A 20102-nucleotide genomic window follows, 5' to 3' on the forward strand; every position below is an offset into this window, starting at 1 on the left:
ATATATTTATTCAACGTCTTGCCCAATTAAAAGAACAAAGAAACTTGCAAATCCACGGAACAATGGAACGCGCGAACAATTGGGAAAACATTTCCCGATCGGTGATTGACCACAGATGGCGGCTTAGCAGTAGTAGTCGGTTTACGATCGCCAGGAAAAAGAACCGTTGGTTAAGCGTGCTTGGTTCTACATATAACGTCTACGCTTATTTCATGTCGGATTGAGAAAACGTTCGGATTTATTTATCGGTTATAGCGATTACAGATTTACGGCCGACCAACTTTTGCGACGATTTATTGGACGACAGCTTTGTTATTTAAATTATTGTTGTAATCGACGTCGGAGTAGCGGCCGTCGTGAAGAATGCTAAATACTGTGATTTTCAGCGACCGATAGGAAATAGTGTGTTTTTACCGTACTTAGCGGACAAATACAACTGAGCCGTGAATCATGGTATCATGTGGCATTATATCGCAGGGTACGACGCAACCTTAGAAAAGTGTATGCCGAATCACTGAAGACAATGTACCACGATTTGCTAATAATCATCTCTCTCCTGTGTAAGGACAACAACAACAAGCTGAATATTGAACTGTCACGAAATATTTTCCTATTATCACAGGAAATATCTACTAAAAATAAAATAGAGATTTTAGTTTAACTGGGCAAATATTGGAGGAGTCAAAATACCTGGAAAATAAATCAAAATTTCTGAGTAAAGTCAGAATTTCTGAATTAAGTTAGAGTTAAGGCTCTTGTAAGTTACAGTCCCAATCAAAACATCAGAGATACAGGGTGGCCTCTTAGTTGTAAGTACTAATTAATAATACAATTTTGCATAATACAAATTTGCAGTTTTAAATTGTTTTTTGGCATAACAATTATGATAAATATAATATTTTTTTATCTGTGGAGTTATAGTAGAAACACAATGAACATTTGAACAATTTAATTTTTCGTATAAATATTTGCATTTAAAATATCAAAAGCATATTTTTCGATTTTTTTTTAATAAATACTTAAAAGAAAAAAAGGTGCATGGCGGAATAAAAATAAAAATCAAATGTGATAAAGACACGGTGTTGTCGAAACAATTGTCATGTCAAAATATATAATTTTGTGAAAATCTGAACTATTAGTTCTTATTTATTTTGATGTTTCGATCGGCTTACAAGACACTTATGTCAGAGATTCTAGCATGTTCTCCAAAAATTCTGACTTAAGAAGTTCAAAATATTAATTCAGATTTTTTATATAAATACTCTAAAGATGGAAAGATACTGGTAAGTTTTGGTAATAGTAAATAAAAATTTTCAAATGAAATTTTCTTCTAAAAGTACGTTTAAACAAGACTGACTGGCAATATAAATGACGATGTAAAGTTAGATTGACCGCTAATTCAAAAGGACCAATTCAACAATCAAAAATTAAACCACAACAAATATTTGTCTTAAAGTCATGCTGAAAATGTTTTGCAGCATGTGCGTTAACAGAATCTCACAAATGATTATTTTACCAATTAAAGATTCCTCGTCGGTAAAAGAAAATCTTATTAGGGAAATTTGGGTATTCAGTTTGAATTGAGGAAATTGTAAGCGAGCTGGAAAATCTTAACACAATAACTGCTGAACCGGTGTATAATGACATGGATGGAGTTTTCCAATTCTGGAAATTCTGCAATTAACCGACGAATACTCAAACTATAATTACCATAATTACCATAATTTTTTTTTGGGCAAAATGTTCTCGTTTCACCTAAACGGTTGTAAAGATTTCTAAAAAATTTAAGGGTGCCTTCGATTTGGGTATAGTTGTAGATATCTTCGAGAGGAAAAAATGTTTGAAGTTCAATTATGATTACTTTTTAAAATTCATACCATACAGTCTGTCCCAAAAGTGTTAAAAGTATCAAAGTTGTACTGTTTTAAACTGAACTCCCTGTATATTATGGTATTTTTGTATTCTACGATCAAAATAAGTAAGTGTTCCAACAAAGCTTTTGATACCTAAATCTTAAGTTATTTTGAATAATTTCAGTTTTGTGAAAATATAATCTAATTTTAATTTCTCAAATACATGAGAGATATTCAAATCATGCCGTGAAATTTACAGAAAAACGAATGCCATAAGTTTCCAATCTTGTGGCTAAAAATTTATCCTAATATAATAACAACTTAAAGTAGCTGTAACTTGGTTTATTGAATAGAACACCATATTTTTTTACTTTCCAAGGAATGTAGTTTTCAATTACGTTACCTTCGCGCTCTCTTTACAGAATACGCGGAGTTAAACCAGAGTTTTATTGTTTATCATTGCCTATCATTTTTATCTCAATTCACACTAAGAGCGTTATTTTTTATAATGGTTGTATTATCGTTTTGTAGATACTTCTTACGTGTTGAGAAATTAAAAGTAGGTTACATTTTGACAAAATTCAAACCAAAACTTAAGGTTTAGGTATTACAAATGTTATTGAAACATTATAGGCCTAGTCGCAGAATTCGAAAATGCTACAATATATAATTGCTTTCCATAAAATATGACACTTTGATACCTTTAAAAAAAAATTGACATCCCAAAAATTAATTTTTTGAAAATCACATTTTAGCCACAATTTTCCGTTCCCTATAGCATAAATAAATTCACATCTATTCAGGACATTCATGATCCAAAATGATATATTCAATTTAAAAGTCACTACCCACACAAATGTCTTACTGGAAATTATTATTATATTAGAATTTTATTTCTCCAAAACAAAGGTGGTTTTCAACGATTCACGAAACTTTTTTCAATTAGGTAGATTTTAAAATTTTTGGGAAATTTTTCAATTTTTCGTTAGCAGTGTCGTAGAAATAATGAGGTAGCAAATTTATCTGTTAAAAACCCAAAGTGAAAATGGAAAACAAAATATTAAATATTGTCCAAGTCCATGCTGTTCAGGCTTTAATCATCGGAATCGCAAAGTTGACATTTATATGAAATGAATAGAGCTTTTGTTGAGATAAATTTATGCACGGGACGCAGTGAATAATCCACGAAATACCCATTAGTTGTTGAGAAAATTTCTCCAACACAACATGAATACATTCACTGAGTGACAGCATTAGTGGCTAAAATCTACGGAAAAAATCCTATCGCTCCCAAACCCGTGACTAAAGTACCGGAAATATCAGAAGTGATTATTGATTGCACTCGACTAAAACACCTAAAATTGTAAATATAACAATACAAAAAAATATTGTAAATATATCTAGCACAAACATTATCAATTATATTTAAAACATATATTAGCAAACACCTACTACAAAAGTCTGGACTTGCTGACTTCGCCAAAGTGAAATTATGGTCGACCACTTTGGGCATTTAAAACTTTCTCGATTTTATTTCTTTTAATTTGGAAAGCAGCCATGTGAATTTATTACGACCAAACGTTTACAATAATTAAACGCGCAGTCAATGCTCTGTCGTAATTTCACGAAAAACCGTAAAAATTATAATTCAAATCTTATTTTCACTCGGCTAGACGCAAAATGGAAGTACGTTTAATATCTGCACGTGACTATTTAGACATCATATTCGAATAATATATGCGAATGTTAAGGTTAATAAAAAATGAGTTGGTAGTAATTTAGTTTATAAATTTTGATAATAAAAATAGAAATATTATTATTGACCTCTTTTGACGATTTTGAAAAAACTAATGTCCTTTTCGATAAAAGGCTTTATTAACCGTTTAAGTTGAATTTCAATACAGAAGTGGTCATTTAATTTATTTTAAAACGGAGAGAAATTTGTTACATATTAACATGTTAAAGTGCAACATTTTGTGTAGTAATACCCAAACACTTCCGGAATTTATTTCGACGTGATTTCGAGGAATGGTTACTTCAAGTTAACCTGAATAAAGCTCAAATATGATAAAATAAAATTTTAAAAATACTGGTTAATTTTAATTAGCTCTCTAGTTCCATCACTAAACTAAACTTAAATAGACTAAGATAAATCCTAGAAATATAACGATGCAAACTAGTTTATAAAATAATCAATAATAATCTACAAAACTGCAACATAATATGCAATTTTAATAATTTAATATATTGTATAAACAATTATAATAACTATACAGTGTGTCCAATAAAAGGGTGCGATAGCATCGAGATAGGGGAAACTATAGAAGACACATGGTCGGTTAAATTAGAAAAGTTTTAAAGAATTTTCTGGGAAACTCTGTTCTTAAAATGATTCCAATGGAATCGTTTCTGAGAAATTCGAGAACATATAAAAAGTTGGAATTTTCATTTTAATCTGAAAAGCACAAAATACGCCAAACATTATTAGAATACGTTTTTAAGAAGAATATGGCAGCCATATTAGGTATTTTCATGAATCTCAAAAGCAAAAATTTGTTTTTTTTATAGTAGGCCATGATCGCACTCAATAGACATTTGGAAAAACAACAGTTTTGACACTCCAATTATTTTTTTATTTTTTTCTGTGAGGATAAGTTCGAACCCGAATAGTATCGAATTTGGAGTAATGGTTTTTCAAAAATATGGGGCCCCCGTTTATAATTTGAGAATAGTTCGAGAATATCTACTAAATAGATTTCCTGACAAATAACTTCTCCCAACTAACGTAATTTACAGAGAGAGGAGGAATTAAGTCAGCTTTACTTAACAATGTCCTGAGTTCCGCATTTAGATGATGTTACGTATTCTTAGAAAAATAATAGCCATTTGTTTAAACATCTTTTATAATTTAGACTGCAAATATTACTATCAACAATATTAATTAAACAAAAATTTTAGTAGCAGAATTTAAATTTCTCATGAAATTAACAAGTGTCTGGCGGTCATGCCAGTGAATGTATTCGTGTTTTAAGTCACTCGTTTATTAAGCACTCAAATGCCGTTTTCTACTCTTTTCTGTTAAATTATACACCGATCTAGAGTGCGGAAAGCGTCATTTTACCACGTGAGTTTCTTGTACCACGGATCTGAGCCCCTTCGGACATTTCTGGGATATTACCGCACGGGTTTGGGATCAATCGGATGTTTTCGGAGATTTTTCCGCACGGCTTGAATTTTGACGTTTGTCAAGTCTGATCGTCATGTTTTGGAAATATGTACTCAAAAACTAACAGTCGTAGAAAAAGTTTCGTATGTAACATGTCTGGTAAACATTTTAACCCTTAACTGGGTATACTGGGGTCAAAGCTGACCCCAAGCGCAATAAATCTTATAAAAATTCCTTACATTTGGCAACACGGTGTCGTTGCCATTCAATAGCTGCACTACATGGGTGTACAGTTGTGGTAATACGTCGCGTTGGGGTCAACATTGACTCCAATATAACAGTTACGTTAGTATTTCTGATCAAATATGGGCCGCAAATTTTTAACTGTTAAAGAACTGTTGTGAACGATAGTGATCTAGAAGAAGGGCTAAGAGTTCTGGAGATTTCGAAGACTCAGATAGCGATCTGTCTGGTGCTGAAAGCGAATACACAGACCACGACACTGAATCCGAACAAGAATTGTCAGATAGAGATAATATTCAAGACGACCCGAATAATTCCCTATCTGGCGACGAAACCAATGATGAAAACTCCTCGTCTGATTATTTCTGCGGTAAAATATAAATGGTATAGTAATCTCCCAAAGCGTGATCGTCGAACTCCCGCACATTATTTAATCACCGGGTTTGAGAGGACAAAGCAAGACTAACTAACCCAACTAGTGCTCTTAAGGCTTGGCAACCCTTATTTACACACGATATTATAGAAGTCATTTTGAAGCATACTAACGCAAGAATTCTATGCCAAATATTACAGTAAAAATGTTACGTACGTTAATCATCGAATTATGTCTGAACTCAAGGCATTTTTCGGTTTGAATATATTAGCCTGTGTTTTTAAATCTGAGAGAGAAGACGCAGGGCCTCTCTGGGCTGTGGATAGAACGGGCAGAGACATCTTTCGAACTACCATGACTCTAAAACGCGATTCGATTTGACAATTCTGATAGCAGAGCAGACCGAATTACATCTGGTGACACTGCAGCTGTAATTTCTGAAATGTTTACAAATTTTATAAAAAATTGCAGTACCAACTGCGCAAGTTCAGAATTTGTAACCATTGACAAAATGCTGGTGCCGTTCAGGGGAAAATGCAAATTTAGAATGTATATAAAGAGTAAGCCGGGGTTAAAAATTATGTGCCTATGTGATGCTAAAACTCATTATCTGGCAAGAATGTTCTAAGAAACCCAAAGAAATTATCAATCCCAACTTTAGACGTATTAGATCTTGTTTCACCGATTGAAAAAACAAATAGAAATACTCGGAACAGCAGAACAAAGAAAACCTGAAGCCACTGATTTGCAACCTCCTCCTCAAAAAAAGAATGAGATGCTCTCTATGTCCACGATCAAAAGATAGAAAGTCTCCAATGACGTGTTGAAAAAGTGGAAAACATTCTGAACAGAGATTTGTCTGCAATGCCTACACTACAGCATTGAAAACGTAAGAGAGAACGTCACTGTCATTTTTTTTACATTCTAAAAACATTTTTCTTTATTACAGCTGGTCTGATGAAGACTAAAGAACCGATATTACGTCGATTTGGAAGATTGAAAATGTTAGTTTGGGTTTTAGTGCCAATTTTGCGGAAGCCTGTAAATATTTTCTTTATTTTCTTGTATTTTAATAATGTTTTTACTAAATAAATATTTTACAATTTTGTACGGTATTATAACAGATTTTTCAATATTATGTTACCTTACTTCTTAAAAAAAAACGTGTAACACCTTTTAATTTCCTCGTACATCAATTTTAAATTGGGGTCACCAGCGACCCCGTAATACCAGTTACATTAGAAAAAATATGTATACCAGTTGAGGGTTAAGTCACTCGTTTGTTAAACACTAGCTCCGCTCGTGCCAAATAAACTATTGATTCAATGCCGTTTACCGCACTTATTGCATAATATACTATAGCCCCACTTGTTGCGTAATATACTATTATCAACGTGTTCAATCTATTTTTTTACTATGATCATTAGTTTCTTGGTACAATTTTGCAAAACAGCACGAATGTATTTACTGAGTGACGTGTGATGTCACTATCTGAACTAACATACGCCAAAAGATCATTAATGGTTTATCTAAAATACTAAAAATTCTCGAAGTGGCTCGCGGTAGTGTTCAATGAAGAAAAAAAATGACGTCATTCTTATGAAACGTCCAAACCAGGTTTCTCGAAAATTTCTATTTCAGGATTCTACGCAGAATCGGTGCAAAATTTGCGACAATATTCTAACGACAAATACGAGTTCTGCTTTTATTTCACCATTCGAGAAATTTTCAAAAATGGAAGAGAGAGCGAAGACGCGACGCTCCGAATTGTAATATAAAGAAAGTGATAAACAACCTCTGCGGTTTACGGCAAATGTAGGTAAACATCGATCACAAATTTAAGGTTTTATCGAGTGAAATGAGAATTCCACGAGCATGTATAATCTCGTATCCAGCTCGAAGGCATTCAGATTCAAGTAGTTTCTAGTAAGTATCTAGAAAGTATTTTGTTTATAGTTTATAATTTCGATGCTTGCTTAATGCGGACCTAAGACTAAAGCAATGTCATGTCGATGAACGCACAATTAAATACCCAAGTCGGTCTTTTGCACTTGACTTATTTGGGCTTATCAGAAGAGCCTTTACAATTTCACAATAATATGAAATAAGATGTGTGTTGCTACGCGGAAAAAATCGTTTACATAATTGATATTTTTAATTTTTTGTTGCTGTTGAGTTAATTTTTTATTTCTGGAATGTACTATAAAGTATAATGCGTACGTAAATTCAATTATATAATCGCCGTTTTCATTTGTTATTATGTATTAAGTTTGTACTACCGCCTCTTAATCTATTCAATCGTTTTTGTTTTAATTAAAAGTATTAAAGTTCTCTGATTTGTTGCCACCATATTATTTATAGGATTTCCTATTTTTATAATTTTTTGATCAAAAATTAACTATTTCATAACACAAAATATTTAACTTTCCTAATTAACCCAAACTTCTACCAAAAAATTTATGATCTTTCGTGCAAGCCACTAAATTTTACCCACTAACCTGCATTTGGAGCATTTTTAAATAGCTTTCGACAAAGTTAACTTGTCTTCACCAACTGTCATGTTGACCGTTAAACGTCGTAAGGTTTTATTGGTTGGTTTAAAATGATAGGTGTTTTCGTTGAAAGCGCGTTTTCAAATGACTCGCGCATGTCATATTGAGCTTCACAATAGCATGTATTATCGGCCCTTTGTATTTCTAATAACTATGTGGTTTCTCTTGTAACCAAAGTTTGCATAACACAATCTCCATAGGTTAACACACAAGCCGTAACTCTCTTTTTATCCTTTCTCTAAGCTACAGATGTTACATGAATAGCTTAGTACAGCGAGTTGGGGACAATGATTCACTAATTATGTATAACGCCCCAAACTCAATAAATTTCCACCGCGTTAGAGTACATGATATCTGTGATTTAACTGATGATATTTAGCGTGAGCTCCAGCAAGTTTTAGAACACGGTGACCTGTAAAACTCCTGTATTCTGAAATTGTTGCTGACAAAAGGATCAGTAAAACTGCGCTTTCTAAAAATAAGAAAATTATTTTCCATGTGTTCAAAGCTGTTGTCCAAGTAAAATCAATATGCTTATGGTTTTGAAGAATAATTAAAGAAAATGCTACCTCTTATTCCTCTAGGGTCTGTAATAGTCATGAATAATACCTGTTACTACTCAAGAAAATCCAAAAAAATACTTCTTTGAAAAAAAGTGAGTCATTCATTGGCTTAGTTTAAATACGAAGCAATATCAGAAATATATGCTGAAAAAGGGCTACTGGAGATGGTAAATTTGAATCAACCTCTTTGTACGAAATTAGTTGCCGACCAAATCGCTTCAAAACGAAATACTTCGCCTGCCGCCATATCGCTGTTAATTAAACCCCATAGAATTAGTATGGAGGGAATCATAACACCACTTTTAAAATGTGGGACGTTACAAGGGGAATGGATTGGGACAGTGGATTGCGAAAAATGGTGACTAGAATAGAATAAAAATTGTGAGCATGATGACAAAAATAATATTAAATACAATTTATCTATTTGCAAATTATTCTTGCTTCAATGTAAGGTTTTATTTACTTAACTTCTATTTATGATCTTATCTCAATTATCTGCCCATCTCTATAATTATTGTCACATTTATTATGCTAGTAAACCACCTGTAGAAACGCCGCTGTCACATTACTTTCATCCACCAAACTCGTCTTTCTATTGTATGCAAAATATAGTGAACACAATTCGAGATGTGTAGGTCTTAGCAACTTAAATATTGAAAACTATCATTGCAATTTATCTGAACTTTACGATATAACCTTTAAATTGTCCATCCTGTTTTATGACCTCTGTTATTGCAAATTTATATGTTATTACTCTCTCAAATCAAAATAACGATATATAACATAGTTTAAATTTGGCAAAATTCTGAGGGGTCGCCAGAAAAATCTATAAAAACGGCTGCCCCGTATATGACCCGGCGTGAACGTGATTCAGCGATTCAAACTAGTTATTGTTCTTCGTTTGGTAAATATAAATTGCAACCAACATATGTACTACGGCGGCTTTTAAAACAGATTTTGGTTTATTAAGCCTCCGTTCAGCCTACTTTGACTTCTAATACACAAAAGAAAATCACTTGTTCATTGTATAACAAAAACAAAATGTAAGTTTCAAGCTGTTCCGCGATCAACGGTGGTTAATCTGAAACTATTGATTTGCTTACATTATATTATAACCAGAATTCCATAAATCAAGTTACAAAGTCGTTCCGTATCTATAACATAACAGTTTTATTGCAATGATTTAGTTGTGAGGGGTGGCCCAAGTTAAAAACATGAAATTTTCTCGCTCGTTAGAATACACGCTACGTGCCTAGCCTGCGAAAATTCTACGGAGTTGACGATTACCATATTATCTCTGTTACCTTGCCATTAAATGGCCGTAAACGGTACTGCGAGTCAATACCTCGTAAATTGCCTGAAATAAAAACAAGTTGTTTTTCTAAGTCTTCTTCTTCTCTCTTGGGTATGTAGCTACGCCGCTGCGGCAAGATAATTAATATTTATGGATCCTTACGCAGCTAGTTGAGCGTTGGCCGACTGTCTCTTGAATAGAAACCACGGTTACAGAGAAATATCTACTTTTCGTTAGTTTCCTGTTACCCGAATATATTCAACATGTTTTTTGCATTCGGCAAGGTCATGGACGCTGGTCGGAGACAGCTTTCAATTGTAGATTGTTATCTATCATTATTTAAGAATAATATGTATTTTATAATAAATTATTTTGCATTTGTTATGTCCAATTTATTTCTTTCAACAATAATATCGAATCCATTTGGTTCCCAAAACGACGCGACGGCGACGTAACGCACAATATAAATAAATAAATATAAATTTCATGGTATTGTAAAAATTATTTCTGTCGATTAACACAAAAAACAGATGTACCGGTCAATTCCACAACCCTAATTACAGTAGTCAATACAACATAATGTATTCAAATATTTTATGTTTTGATTTCCTGACTGCTACCCTAAATTGGCTTGATATATTGGCAAAATTTTGCCTACGAGCAAATAAGAACATTATTACAGACAACGTCTTAATAAACATGATGATACAAATGTAATGTTAGACCAGATTTAATTGCGATTGCATTATTCTAATGTAAGACAAACTACGCTACTTTTAGGTAATGTGTTTCTTCTACTCCCGTTTTTAAAATACCTAATTACCCAGTGATCTAGCGTGCGGAAAGCGTCACTTTCCAACGTCAGTTTCCTTTCCCATGATTCCGAGCCACTTCGGACATTTCCGGGATTTTACCGCACGGACTTGGGAGCAATCGCATCGCATGTTTTCGGAGATATTTCCCCACGCTTTGAATTTTGACGTTTGTGAATTACTCGTGTTGTTTTGCGAAAATGTATCCAAAAACTAACGGTCCTAGAAAAAGTATAGTATACAAAACGTTCGGTAAACTTTTTAACTCACTCATTTATTAAAAACTCGTAAGTCAAATGCCGTTTACTGCACTTGTTGCATAATATACTATTTCCTGCTCCCTTCCGTAAAATACCTAATTACTCACCCATCTAGCGTGCGGGAAGCATCACTTTACCACCTGAGTTTCTTTTCCGACGGATCCGAGCCCCTTCCGGACATTTCCGGCATATTACCGCACGGGTTTGGGAGCAATCGGATGTTTTCGGAGATTTTACCGCAGAGTTTGAATTTTGACGTTTGTCAATTCTGACGGTTATGTCAGCGAATGTATTCGTGTTGTTTTGCAAAAATGTACGCAAAAACTAAATGTCGTAGAAAAGGTATAGTATGCAACGCGTTTTTTGGTGTTGTTTTGCACAAATGCACCCAAAAAGTAATACACAGAAAAATTTTATGCAATATATCAGACAATTTAAATACTAAGTGCTATACGCTACAAAAAAAAGTGACATTTACAATTTAAGTTTCCCACAGAAATTTTACATATCGTTCGCATGAACTTTAGTGGTTTTTACAGTTTTTATATTAATATTTTCCCAAGACCAATTGTACCGTTTTCAAATATATACTACTACATCACTACAAGCAAAACAAAATTGAAAGTTAGGACCTGCTTTTTCTTGCTTATACGATTTTAAAAGCTTAATCCTATTAAAAACTCTATCCTTGGATGATTTTTCTTCCAATTGCAGTCTTTTTTCTTTAAATAAACTACTTAATAATAAGTAAAAGTTAAATAAACAATATAACGTTTTAAAATTGTGTTTATTCCGTTGTTCATATGACATCCAATAATACATCTCTCTCTGTCTAACGAACACAGTTCAAAAGAGAAAACAATAGCAGAACCGATATGAACGATAAACGAGTTGGCAAATGTGTTTTTTGAATGGTACGAAATTTAGTAATTCGATTATCAGTGATTATTTTTAATTTGTTAAATTGTGATTTTTTCGTGACGCTTGTAGAAAAAATATAGTATGCAACACGGTTTCTAAACTCTTTATCTTACTCGTTTATTAATCATTCGCTCGGCTACGTTCCGCTCGTGCCAAATAAACTCGTGAGTCAAATGCCGTTTACCGCACTTGTTGCATAATATACTAAACACACTAACCAAGAATGCAAAAAATGTCATTTTAACGCATCAGTTTCGTTTTCCACGGATCGGAGCCGCTTCGGACATTTCCGGAACATTACCACATGGATTTGGAAGGAATCGGATGTTTTCATGCTGTTCCAACAGCATAAATTTTGAAGTTTGTCAATTCTGACTGTCATGTCAGTGAATTTGTTCATGTAGTTTTACAAAATTGCAAAAAGTATAGTATGCAACACGTTTGGTAAATTTTTTAAGTCAGTCGTATATTAAATACTCGCTCGTGCCAAAGAAACTCGTGACTCACACTTGCTGTATAATAAACTATTGTAATTTGCCGTTATCAAACAAAACTTTTTCCAGTTTAATAGGTTAAGGGAGAATTTGTCATTGTGATCTTGTTTGTTTCCCTTCGTTGGTATAAAAAAAACATAATTTTCCTCTTTCAAAACCATGGGATACTAAATATCAGGCAGGAAAAATCTAAGTGGACAAAGTGTTCATAAAACAATTGCAGAACCTTGGGATGAAGAAATCGATTTGGCTTATTGTTCAGAAAAAGTCAAGCCTCCTTCATTGCAAGTCAATTTGTTTAAAAAACTGCAGGTGTTCCAACTTCACCACGAAAATTAAAATTAAATTAAAAAAAATTAAATTAGTAAAGTTAAAAAAATAAAACAAAGAACTGATATGTTCTGTTTCTTAATGCGAGACGATTATCAATCATTAACTATTATTGCATATCTCGAAACCTATGGTGATTACACAAAAAATTAAATATAAAAGTTGTTTCTATTTAAATGACGTTTATTTTTTTTATTTTCCTAATCGTCATTTTTTTATATACAGGGTGGTAAAACAAGGTTACATTGTTTAAATAGAACACCCTACATTTATGGATAGTCCTTTCAAAGACAAAGTCAACGATATATATGAGTATGGGTCTGTGATGTACAGTTTCGAACTTATTAGTGATCATCTTCAGATCGGGTGATGCTTAAACCATCATTGTTGGGTTGCTTATTAACTTTTTAAACTTTTTTCCATCTATTATTTTTAGGAAAGTAATGCTTTTCTTGAGGCAATGATCAAGTTTAAAATATTTTCTTTAAATACGCGGTGTTGCCAAGTTTCGCAAAATAATGGTTTTCTCAATTTTCTTAAATGGGAAACCCTGTATATTATTGGATTTTCGAATAGCCACTTTAATAGCAATTTCAATTATATAACATAGTACGGGTCTCTGACTTACCGTTTTGGCTAATGACTATGGCTATGAACTAGTTTACTTTTGTACGGGTGAAAAGAGTTTCTATGTAGAATTCTCCACGAAGAACTTATGGTAACACCGGTATTTTCTTTTATCTCTGATAGGGATATCTTGGGGTTATTATCAACCTGCTGAATTACAGCAGCAGTATTTTCATCATTTGTAGCCGTCCTGTTCCTATCTCTTTTAGGTTTTATGAAGCTGCCATATTCTCTTAAGTTTTTACATAAACTTGAAAAGGTTTTTGCATCGGGGACTCTTCTATGCGGATAACGCCGTGCGTAAACTCTTTTTGCTTCTCTACAATTGCATCTGCATTCTCCAAACACCAGTAACATGTCTACTTTTTCCTCATGGCTAAATTGCACCATTTTCACATAATAATTCTTAGTTTTTTTTAAACCGAACAAATTTGGATATTTCTTGTGACAAAATGTGACAATTTTTTGATACAGCAATAACAACTTACGTTTGTAATTGCACTTAAAACAACTGCGATAACAATGGTTGCCATAGTAACTAACATTTATGGCATACTTGTAAAAGTAAGCGTTAATCACATTTTTTATTAATCAAGAAATGTTTACTTTAAATCGGTATAACTTAGAAACGGGTAAAGTAAATAAGTTTGAGTAAATAACAAAAAAGTTTTAAAACAATATGTACTTTTGTATGCGCGTATTTCCAAAGTCTCTGCAATCGAATAATTTTTCGACGCGTCGCGACGCCCAGCTCTTTGCAGGCGTCGAATTTTTTAAACTTTAGGAAATATCTACTTGACCCCACATTTTGACTACTTTTTACATAAATTAAATATTTCTTTTCGTATTGGACTTATTGGCGTGCGGAGTTTTAAGTGAAAAACCCTATATATATATATATATATATATATATATATATATATATATATATATATATATATATATATATATATATATATATATATATATATATATATATATATATATATATATATATATATATATATATATATATATATATATATATATATATATATATATGATGACACTATATTCCGGGATATCATCCGTTCGCTTGTTGAACTCCGACTGGAATCCTGCAGACGTTTCGCCAAAATCTCACTTGGCATCTTCAATGCTCGCGCTCCGAAAACACTTCGAACACTTTACGGCCACCAAGTGTTAACAGTGTTCGAAGTGTTTTCGGAGCGCGAGCATCACATTTTTTTATCCGTGAATCAATACGTGTGCTATTTCTAAATTTCTTGGTAAGAAATGGAAACAGCCAAATTCCGTTTTTCCATTGTTTGAAAATTTTGGCGAATAACATAAAGAATGAAAGAAGTTTCGCGTCTTTTATATTATTTGCGTTTGTATTCTTTTTAGTTTTCAATTTCCACTTTGCCGATGAGTTTCATTGCGCAAAAGATTTTTCGTGTTATGCAAAACAAACACCCTCTTTTAATTCTTTTGAAAAAAAATCATATTAAACATCACCTTGTTAGTTAAAATTTGGTGATTTTTAATTAGGTATTAATTCAACGGAGTAGAAATTTCTCTCCGCAGATTAAAAGAAAACGAATACGAATTTAACTACGTGTTTGTAAATTTTGCTTTCATTCAGAACGAACTGATCTATGAGATTTATATAAAATCGCGTTCCTGTTTAGCATACATTAACGGAGTTTATTTTAATTGTTTTAATTGGTATTTCCGATAAAAACATATTGTACGCAGATCGCTTTCTTTCCTCGATGGAATGGTAACACTCGTCGAACTGCGGTTCGCTGCAAAAGTTTATTAGTTTTATAGAAAACAATATATTGGTTAGCATTGCGAACTTTTTGAAATAACAATTTATTGGGTGTTTCAGAATAGCTATGAAGTTGTTTGCTGCCGACGAAAATACTTGAGAAGCATAAACTCTTGAAACTCTTGATAAAATAAATTTACTTGAAAATGTTTTTTTCTAAATATTTCCGAAACAGGTAATGCGGTTTTATTACTTTACATATTTGTGAACTAGACTTTAATTATTTAGTTACACCGATTTCCGAGATATTTTTTTATTTTCAAATTGCTTAAAAATAGTTGCAATAAATTACGATTTAGATAGAGAAAAACTATTGTTTGAGGGCTGATATAGCGAAATAATAATCCACGCATTGCATTTGTTGCCTATAATTTCTTTTACGTTTACCAATAATTCGGCACTTTTATAAAGGTTGTTTCAATTTTGCATTAATTGCCAAAATTATGCCAAAAACAAACAAATTATGAAAAAAACTGAAACACTAAACAAAAATGTAAAGGATTTTTCCACGTTCTAAAAATAACTTTCTACACTAATAATACTTCGACCTGTATAATAAATATTTTCTATCCGGGTGACATCGAAATAAATTCGCAGGTGCATCCTCATGGTCATTTCCATTTAGTTCAATTGTCGAAAGTTATTCTGGTACGTCTGTCTGAAAAAAGCTATAAAACTTATTGTTCTCATATCAGGTGCAAATCTTACCAAATGCAGATGTCAGTTAACCATATTATTTAGAGGTCAACCTAGTTCGTTATTTTTTTGTTATTTATTCCAATATTTCGTAACAAACTACGCAATTAAAATAATATGTAATAGCTCCTAATTAATAACGATGGGAAACAATTTCGCAATTAAATAATTTTTCAGTTGGCCGAAGCATGGAAAAAGCGAATGGACTCGTTTGAACGGTAATGCGGTGGCTTGGAGTCATTTCACGATTAAGCATATTCGGATAATATGATGTTGGAGATGATGATGATGGTGATGCAGATTAAACGATGTGAGAATTTAAAGAATATACCGAGTGACACAACAAACTTCACTATATAACAGTTAAATGGTTTGACGCAGCGATTTCCAATTTGGGCAGCTTCCGGTGAACTTGTTTTTTAACTGTTGTTCAAAAAGTTATTTCCAAAATATTGCAAAAAGTGATTGCTTTGAAATACTAGGTTATCCCGAAAAGAAAGTTATTTCAATAAATGGAATTTGGCCTTACACAAATCAGGAAAAGTTTCATTTAGAATTTTTCCAAATCCCCGGTCGGCCCGGTAAATAGCATTTATTGTAGTCATAGCTGCCATTCAATTTTCAAAATAAACTACAAATTGAAAAAAACAAACAGCAAATGTTGGGAAAAATTATTCTATCCACCGTAGAATAATCTCCTGACTACTTCTTCTTCTTCTTCTAGTGCCTTATGATCTGCTGACCAGATCCATCTAACTTTGTCTACTGCCGCCCACAGGCGAATTTTCCTCAAAAGCTGGCCAGAAGTCAGAAACTCCAACTTAAAAATCTTGAGCTAAATCATTTCAGTAATCTAGTTACCTGGCTATTATAATTAAACAAACTTTTGTTTTGATTCGTGTTTCTACGCGCCATATTGTTATTGAAACTTGAAAGTTTATTAATTTGTGTTCATTTAATCAGAGTACATCAGTGTGTATTTAACCATTTTTTCGAAAGTTGGTGATTGAAAAATAATAAAATTATAGTATGGATCCTATTGCTAGTGGTAAGTACAAGCATATAATTATTATTATCTACGCAATTATTATCATCTATGAATTGTTTTAATGTCGCAATGGCTTCACTTCTTTTCAAAATTCTTAATACTCAAAGTACTCAAATATCAATATCTCATCTTCGTTTTTACCCCTTTTCTCTAAAATATTTATGATTATCTTTTTGTAATATTGTTTTTGTAATTACATATACATTATCATAATTCAAGGTTAAAATTAGAACTGTTTTATGTTTTTCTTCAATAATACACATTGTCGGTGTTGTTAAAATAAGTTTTAATAAGTGTCCCTGAAAAATAAATGAATTACGTAAAAATGTGAACAAGTAAGAAACTAAATTAAAAATGTTCTAACGTCATTCTAAAAAAAAAAAATTATTAATCAGTATTTAATCTAGGTACGACTTTACGTGTAGCGGAATAATAGTGTAAAGTACTGTATTATCATTAAAATTTATACTTTTCTTAAATAAATTCATTATGTTTTTCCTGTCCATTGCCGAAGGTTGGGTAACCATAACATTCTGCGCCTAGTTTTCCTTGTGTTATAAGTGGGAGTATTCGAGATTTTTCATTTCTTATGAAGTGCCCCAAATATTCAAGTTATGTTCCTTGATGGTCTTTAAGAGTTCTTTATTTTTATTCATTCTTTGCCAAAGAAACGAAGGAGACCAAAGACATGGGCGGAAGGTGTAAAAAAAGCTATGAGCTCCAGAGACCTGAGAGATAAACAATGCGACGAACGAAAGCAATGGAAACTCAACTTGAAATAAGTAATATGGTTCAAACTACAAGCATTCAAACTTTGGTCAAGTTATTGCAAAAATCGCGGGTTCCGCAAAGACTTATTTTTTCTTAACCAATCAAAAATTATCGAGGTCTTATTTAAAACATTTCAATTTTTCTTACCGTGGATGTCGTCTACGCATAACTGCAGATCTTCCCTGAACGCCGGGAAACGAGGTAAACATTTGCAGGTACACATGTTGCTTCTTCCCGAAGTAATGGAGGCAGTGCCGCTCGTCACATCGATGCACATCTCTTCGGTACATGAGCTCAATTCTGCGGAATAATTGAAACTTCGTGAACCGACATTTAAAGGAGTAAAAATAAAATCACCCTCCACCCCGGAAAAGGGAACTTGAACAAAATTTTAATTTGAAAAGTATTGCTTATAAAAGTAAGTTTATAATATTAAAAGAACCACAGTTCAGAAAAAAATAATTTCGTAGTTCTATTTAACAATTATAAGCAATCAAAAATTGTAAAATTTAAATCATCTTTGAAATGCGCTGTCATTAGGTGCGCCCGGTTGTGAGATCAGTTCGCTCGTAAGACTACGCGCCATCCGGACGGTAGCATAGAGAACCCATTAGAGAACCACAACGCAAGGTCAGTGTGATAAATTTACCTTTAGTGGATATGTTTATGGTGACATCTTACATACAAAACACCGAAAGTTTTTCTTTTGCTGAGGTTCACGATGTTCAAGCTGAAAGGTATGTTCATAGAAAATGTATCCACTAGTTTTAAATATTGTAATCAGCTTAAGGTTTTCTGGTTTTATAAATTCAAATGGTATATCAAATAAAATGTAAATTATTCAAGACAAAAAGGATTTTTTCAACTAGTGGAAACCTCAATACCCGATCCCAACCCCGAGGCACCGGCCGCATCTCGGGGAAGGAAGCCTTACCTCTGCACGCGGGGCTCTGCAGAGGTAGACCATTTTTTCCCTAACTGCTCGTGGGACCTATTGGTATTGGTAAAGGGGGGCGCCCTCGCGGGCGTCCAAGCACTTAGGCCACCAGATGGGCCCGTTGTGCCCCCAGGCCGCTCTAGAGGGCGTCCAGAATGCCGCCCCTCCTGTAGAAGGTCAGCAACCGCTCGTGGGACCTATGTGGAACCTGATAACGAAAAAGTTAAGGAGAAGGGGCCCCGGAAGGGCTCCAGCAAGCAGGAGCGTTCTCAGGAAGGTCCCCTACAAGGGCGATCTGAGGAGGATCCCCAGGTCGCGAGCGGGGTGGAGGGCTCGGTATAAACCTCGTCGACCTCGTCGACACACCGCCCCAGACACAGGAGTGGGGCGGAAAAAAGGAGGGCGAAGAAGAGACTCACGGTGACGGTTCCGGAACCAGAAGGATTGAGGCTTCGAAGAGCGGGTGTCTCGAACAAGGTACTAGTGCGCTGCCTGGCAGCTCAGAATGGCTGAGATTGCCGTGCCTGGAGGGTTGGAGGGTCTGGCAGAATACGGAGGACGCAAGGGGCACAAGGTTGGGGGTGAAAAATCGGCAAGCGCCATCGCGACTAAGGGCTCACTTCTCTTCTGCCTGGCGACCCAGGTTGAAGTGAACCTGGCGGCGCCGAGGCCGCAGGGTGATGAGGTGGCCGCGGGAGGCTCACACGACGAGTGCTCGTCCATGGAGGTGGATAGGCCTCTCGTAGAGGCAGCGCTCACGGTTTCTGTAGAGGAGACCTCCGGAGGGCCCTCTGAGGAAGGGAGAATCGAGGAGGAATCTCGGATGGAGGTGGACCGGGAGATCCCATCAGCGTTCACCAGTCAGGAAGCGGAAGCGGAATATCTTCACGGGGATACTACAAATTAACCTGCAACACAGCCGTGCTGCAACAACCCACTTATGCAGGAAAATTTCGGAGGGCGGTGCATCCATTGTACTGATTCAAGAGCCGTGGATTGTAAAATCAAGGGTTAGGGGCTTATCTCGGGGATGGTCGATGCTGCATAATGCCAGGGGGCGGTCCCAGGGCCTGCATACTATGGGGCTAGAGGCCTTTTTCCTAAGGGACAAGGCATTCAGGGACCTGGTTCCAATTCAGATCAGACACCGCACTCGGGACAACGTGAGGGAGGGAGTACTGCCTATGCATACTTTCCAGGCGACCGCAACTGTCCTGCGGAGGAGAGCAATGACTTGGTCTCCTACTGTGAGGAGGTGAATCTTCCTTTTTTGATTGGCTGCGATAGCAATACTCACCGAACTCTGTGGGGAGACCTCGTGGAGTTCATGGCCTCGGCAGGGCCATGAA

General features: G+C 34.4%; 1 protein-coding gene across 2 annotated transcripts in view; it reads right to left on the reverse strand.

Annotated features, from left to right (window-relative positions):
• Positions 1-20102, reverse strand: part of LOC132696102 (uncharacterized) — an 80536-nt gene that overhangs the window by 35494 nt on the left and 24940 nt on the right. For both annotated transcript variants that reach the window (XM_060660732.1, XM_060660725.1), the window contains exon 3: positions 17964-18116. In XM_060660732.1, coding sequence (XP_060516715.1) covers positions 17964-18116 — 153 coding nt within the window. The remainder of the gene's footprint in view (positions 1-17963; positions 18117-20102) is intronic.

The sequence above is a fragment of the Cylas formicarius genome, unplaced genomic scaffold (genome assembly GCF_029955315.1).
Source record: "Cylas formicarius isolate icCylForm1 unplaced genomic scaffold, icCylForm1.1 PGA_scaffold_10__41_contigs__length_53128322, whole genome shotgun sequence".
Lineage (NCBI taxonomy): Eukaryota > Metazoa > Arthropoda > Insecta > Coleoptera > Brentidae > Cylas > Cylas formicarius.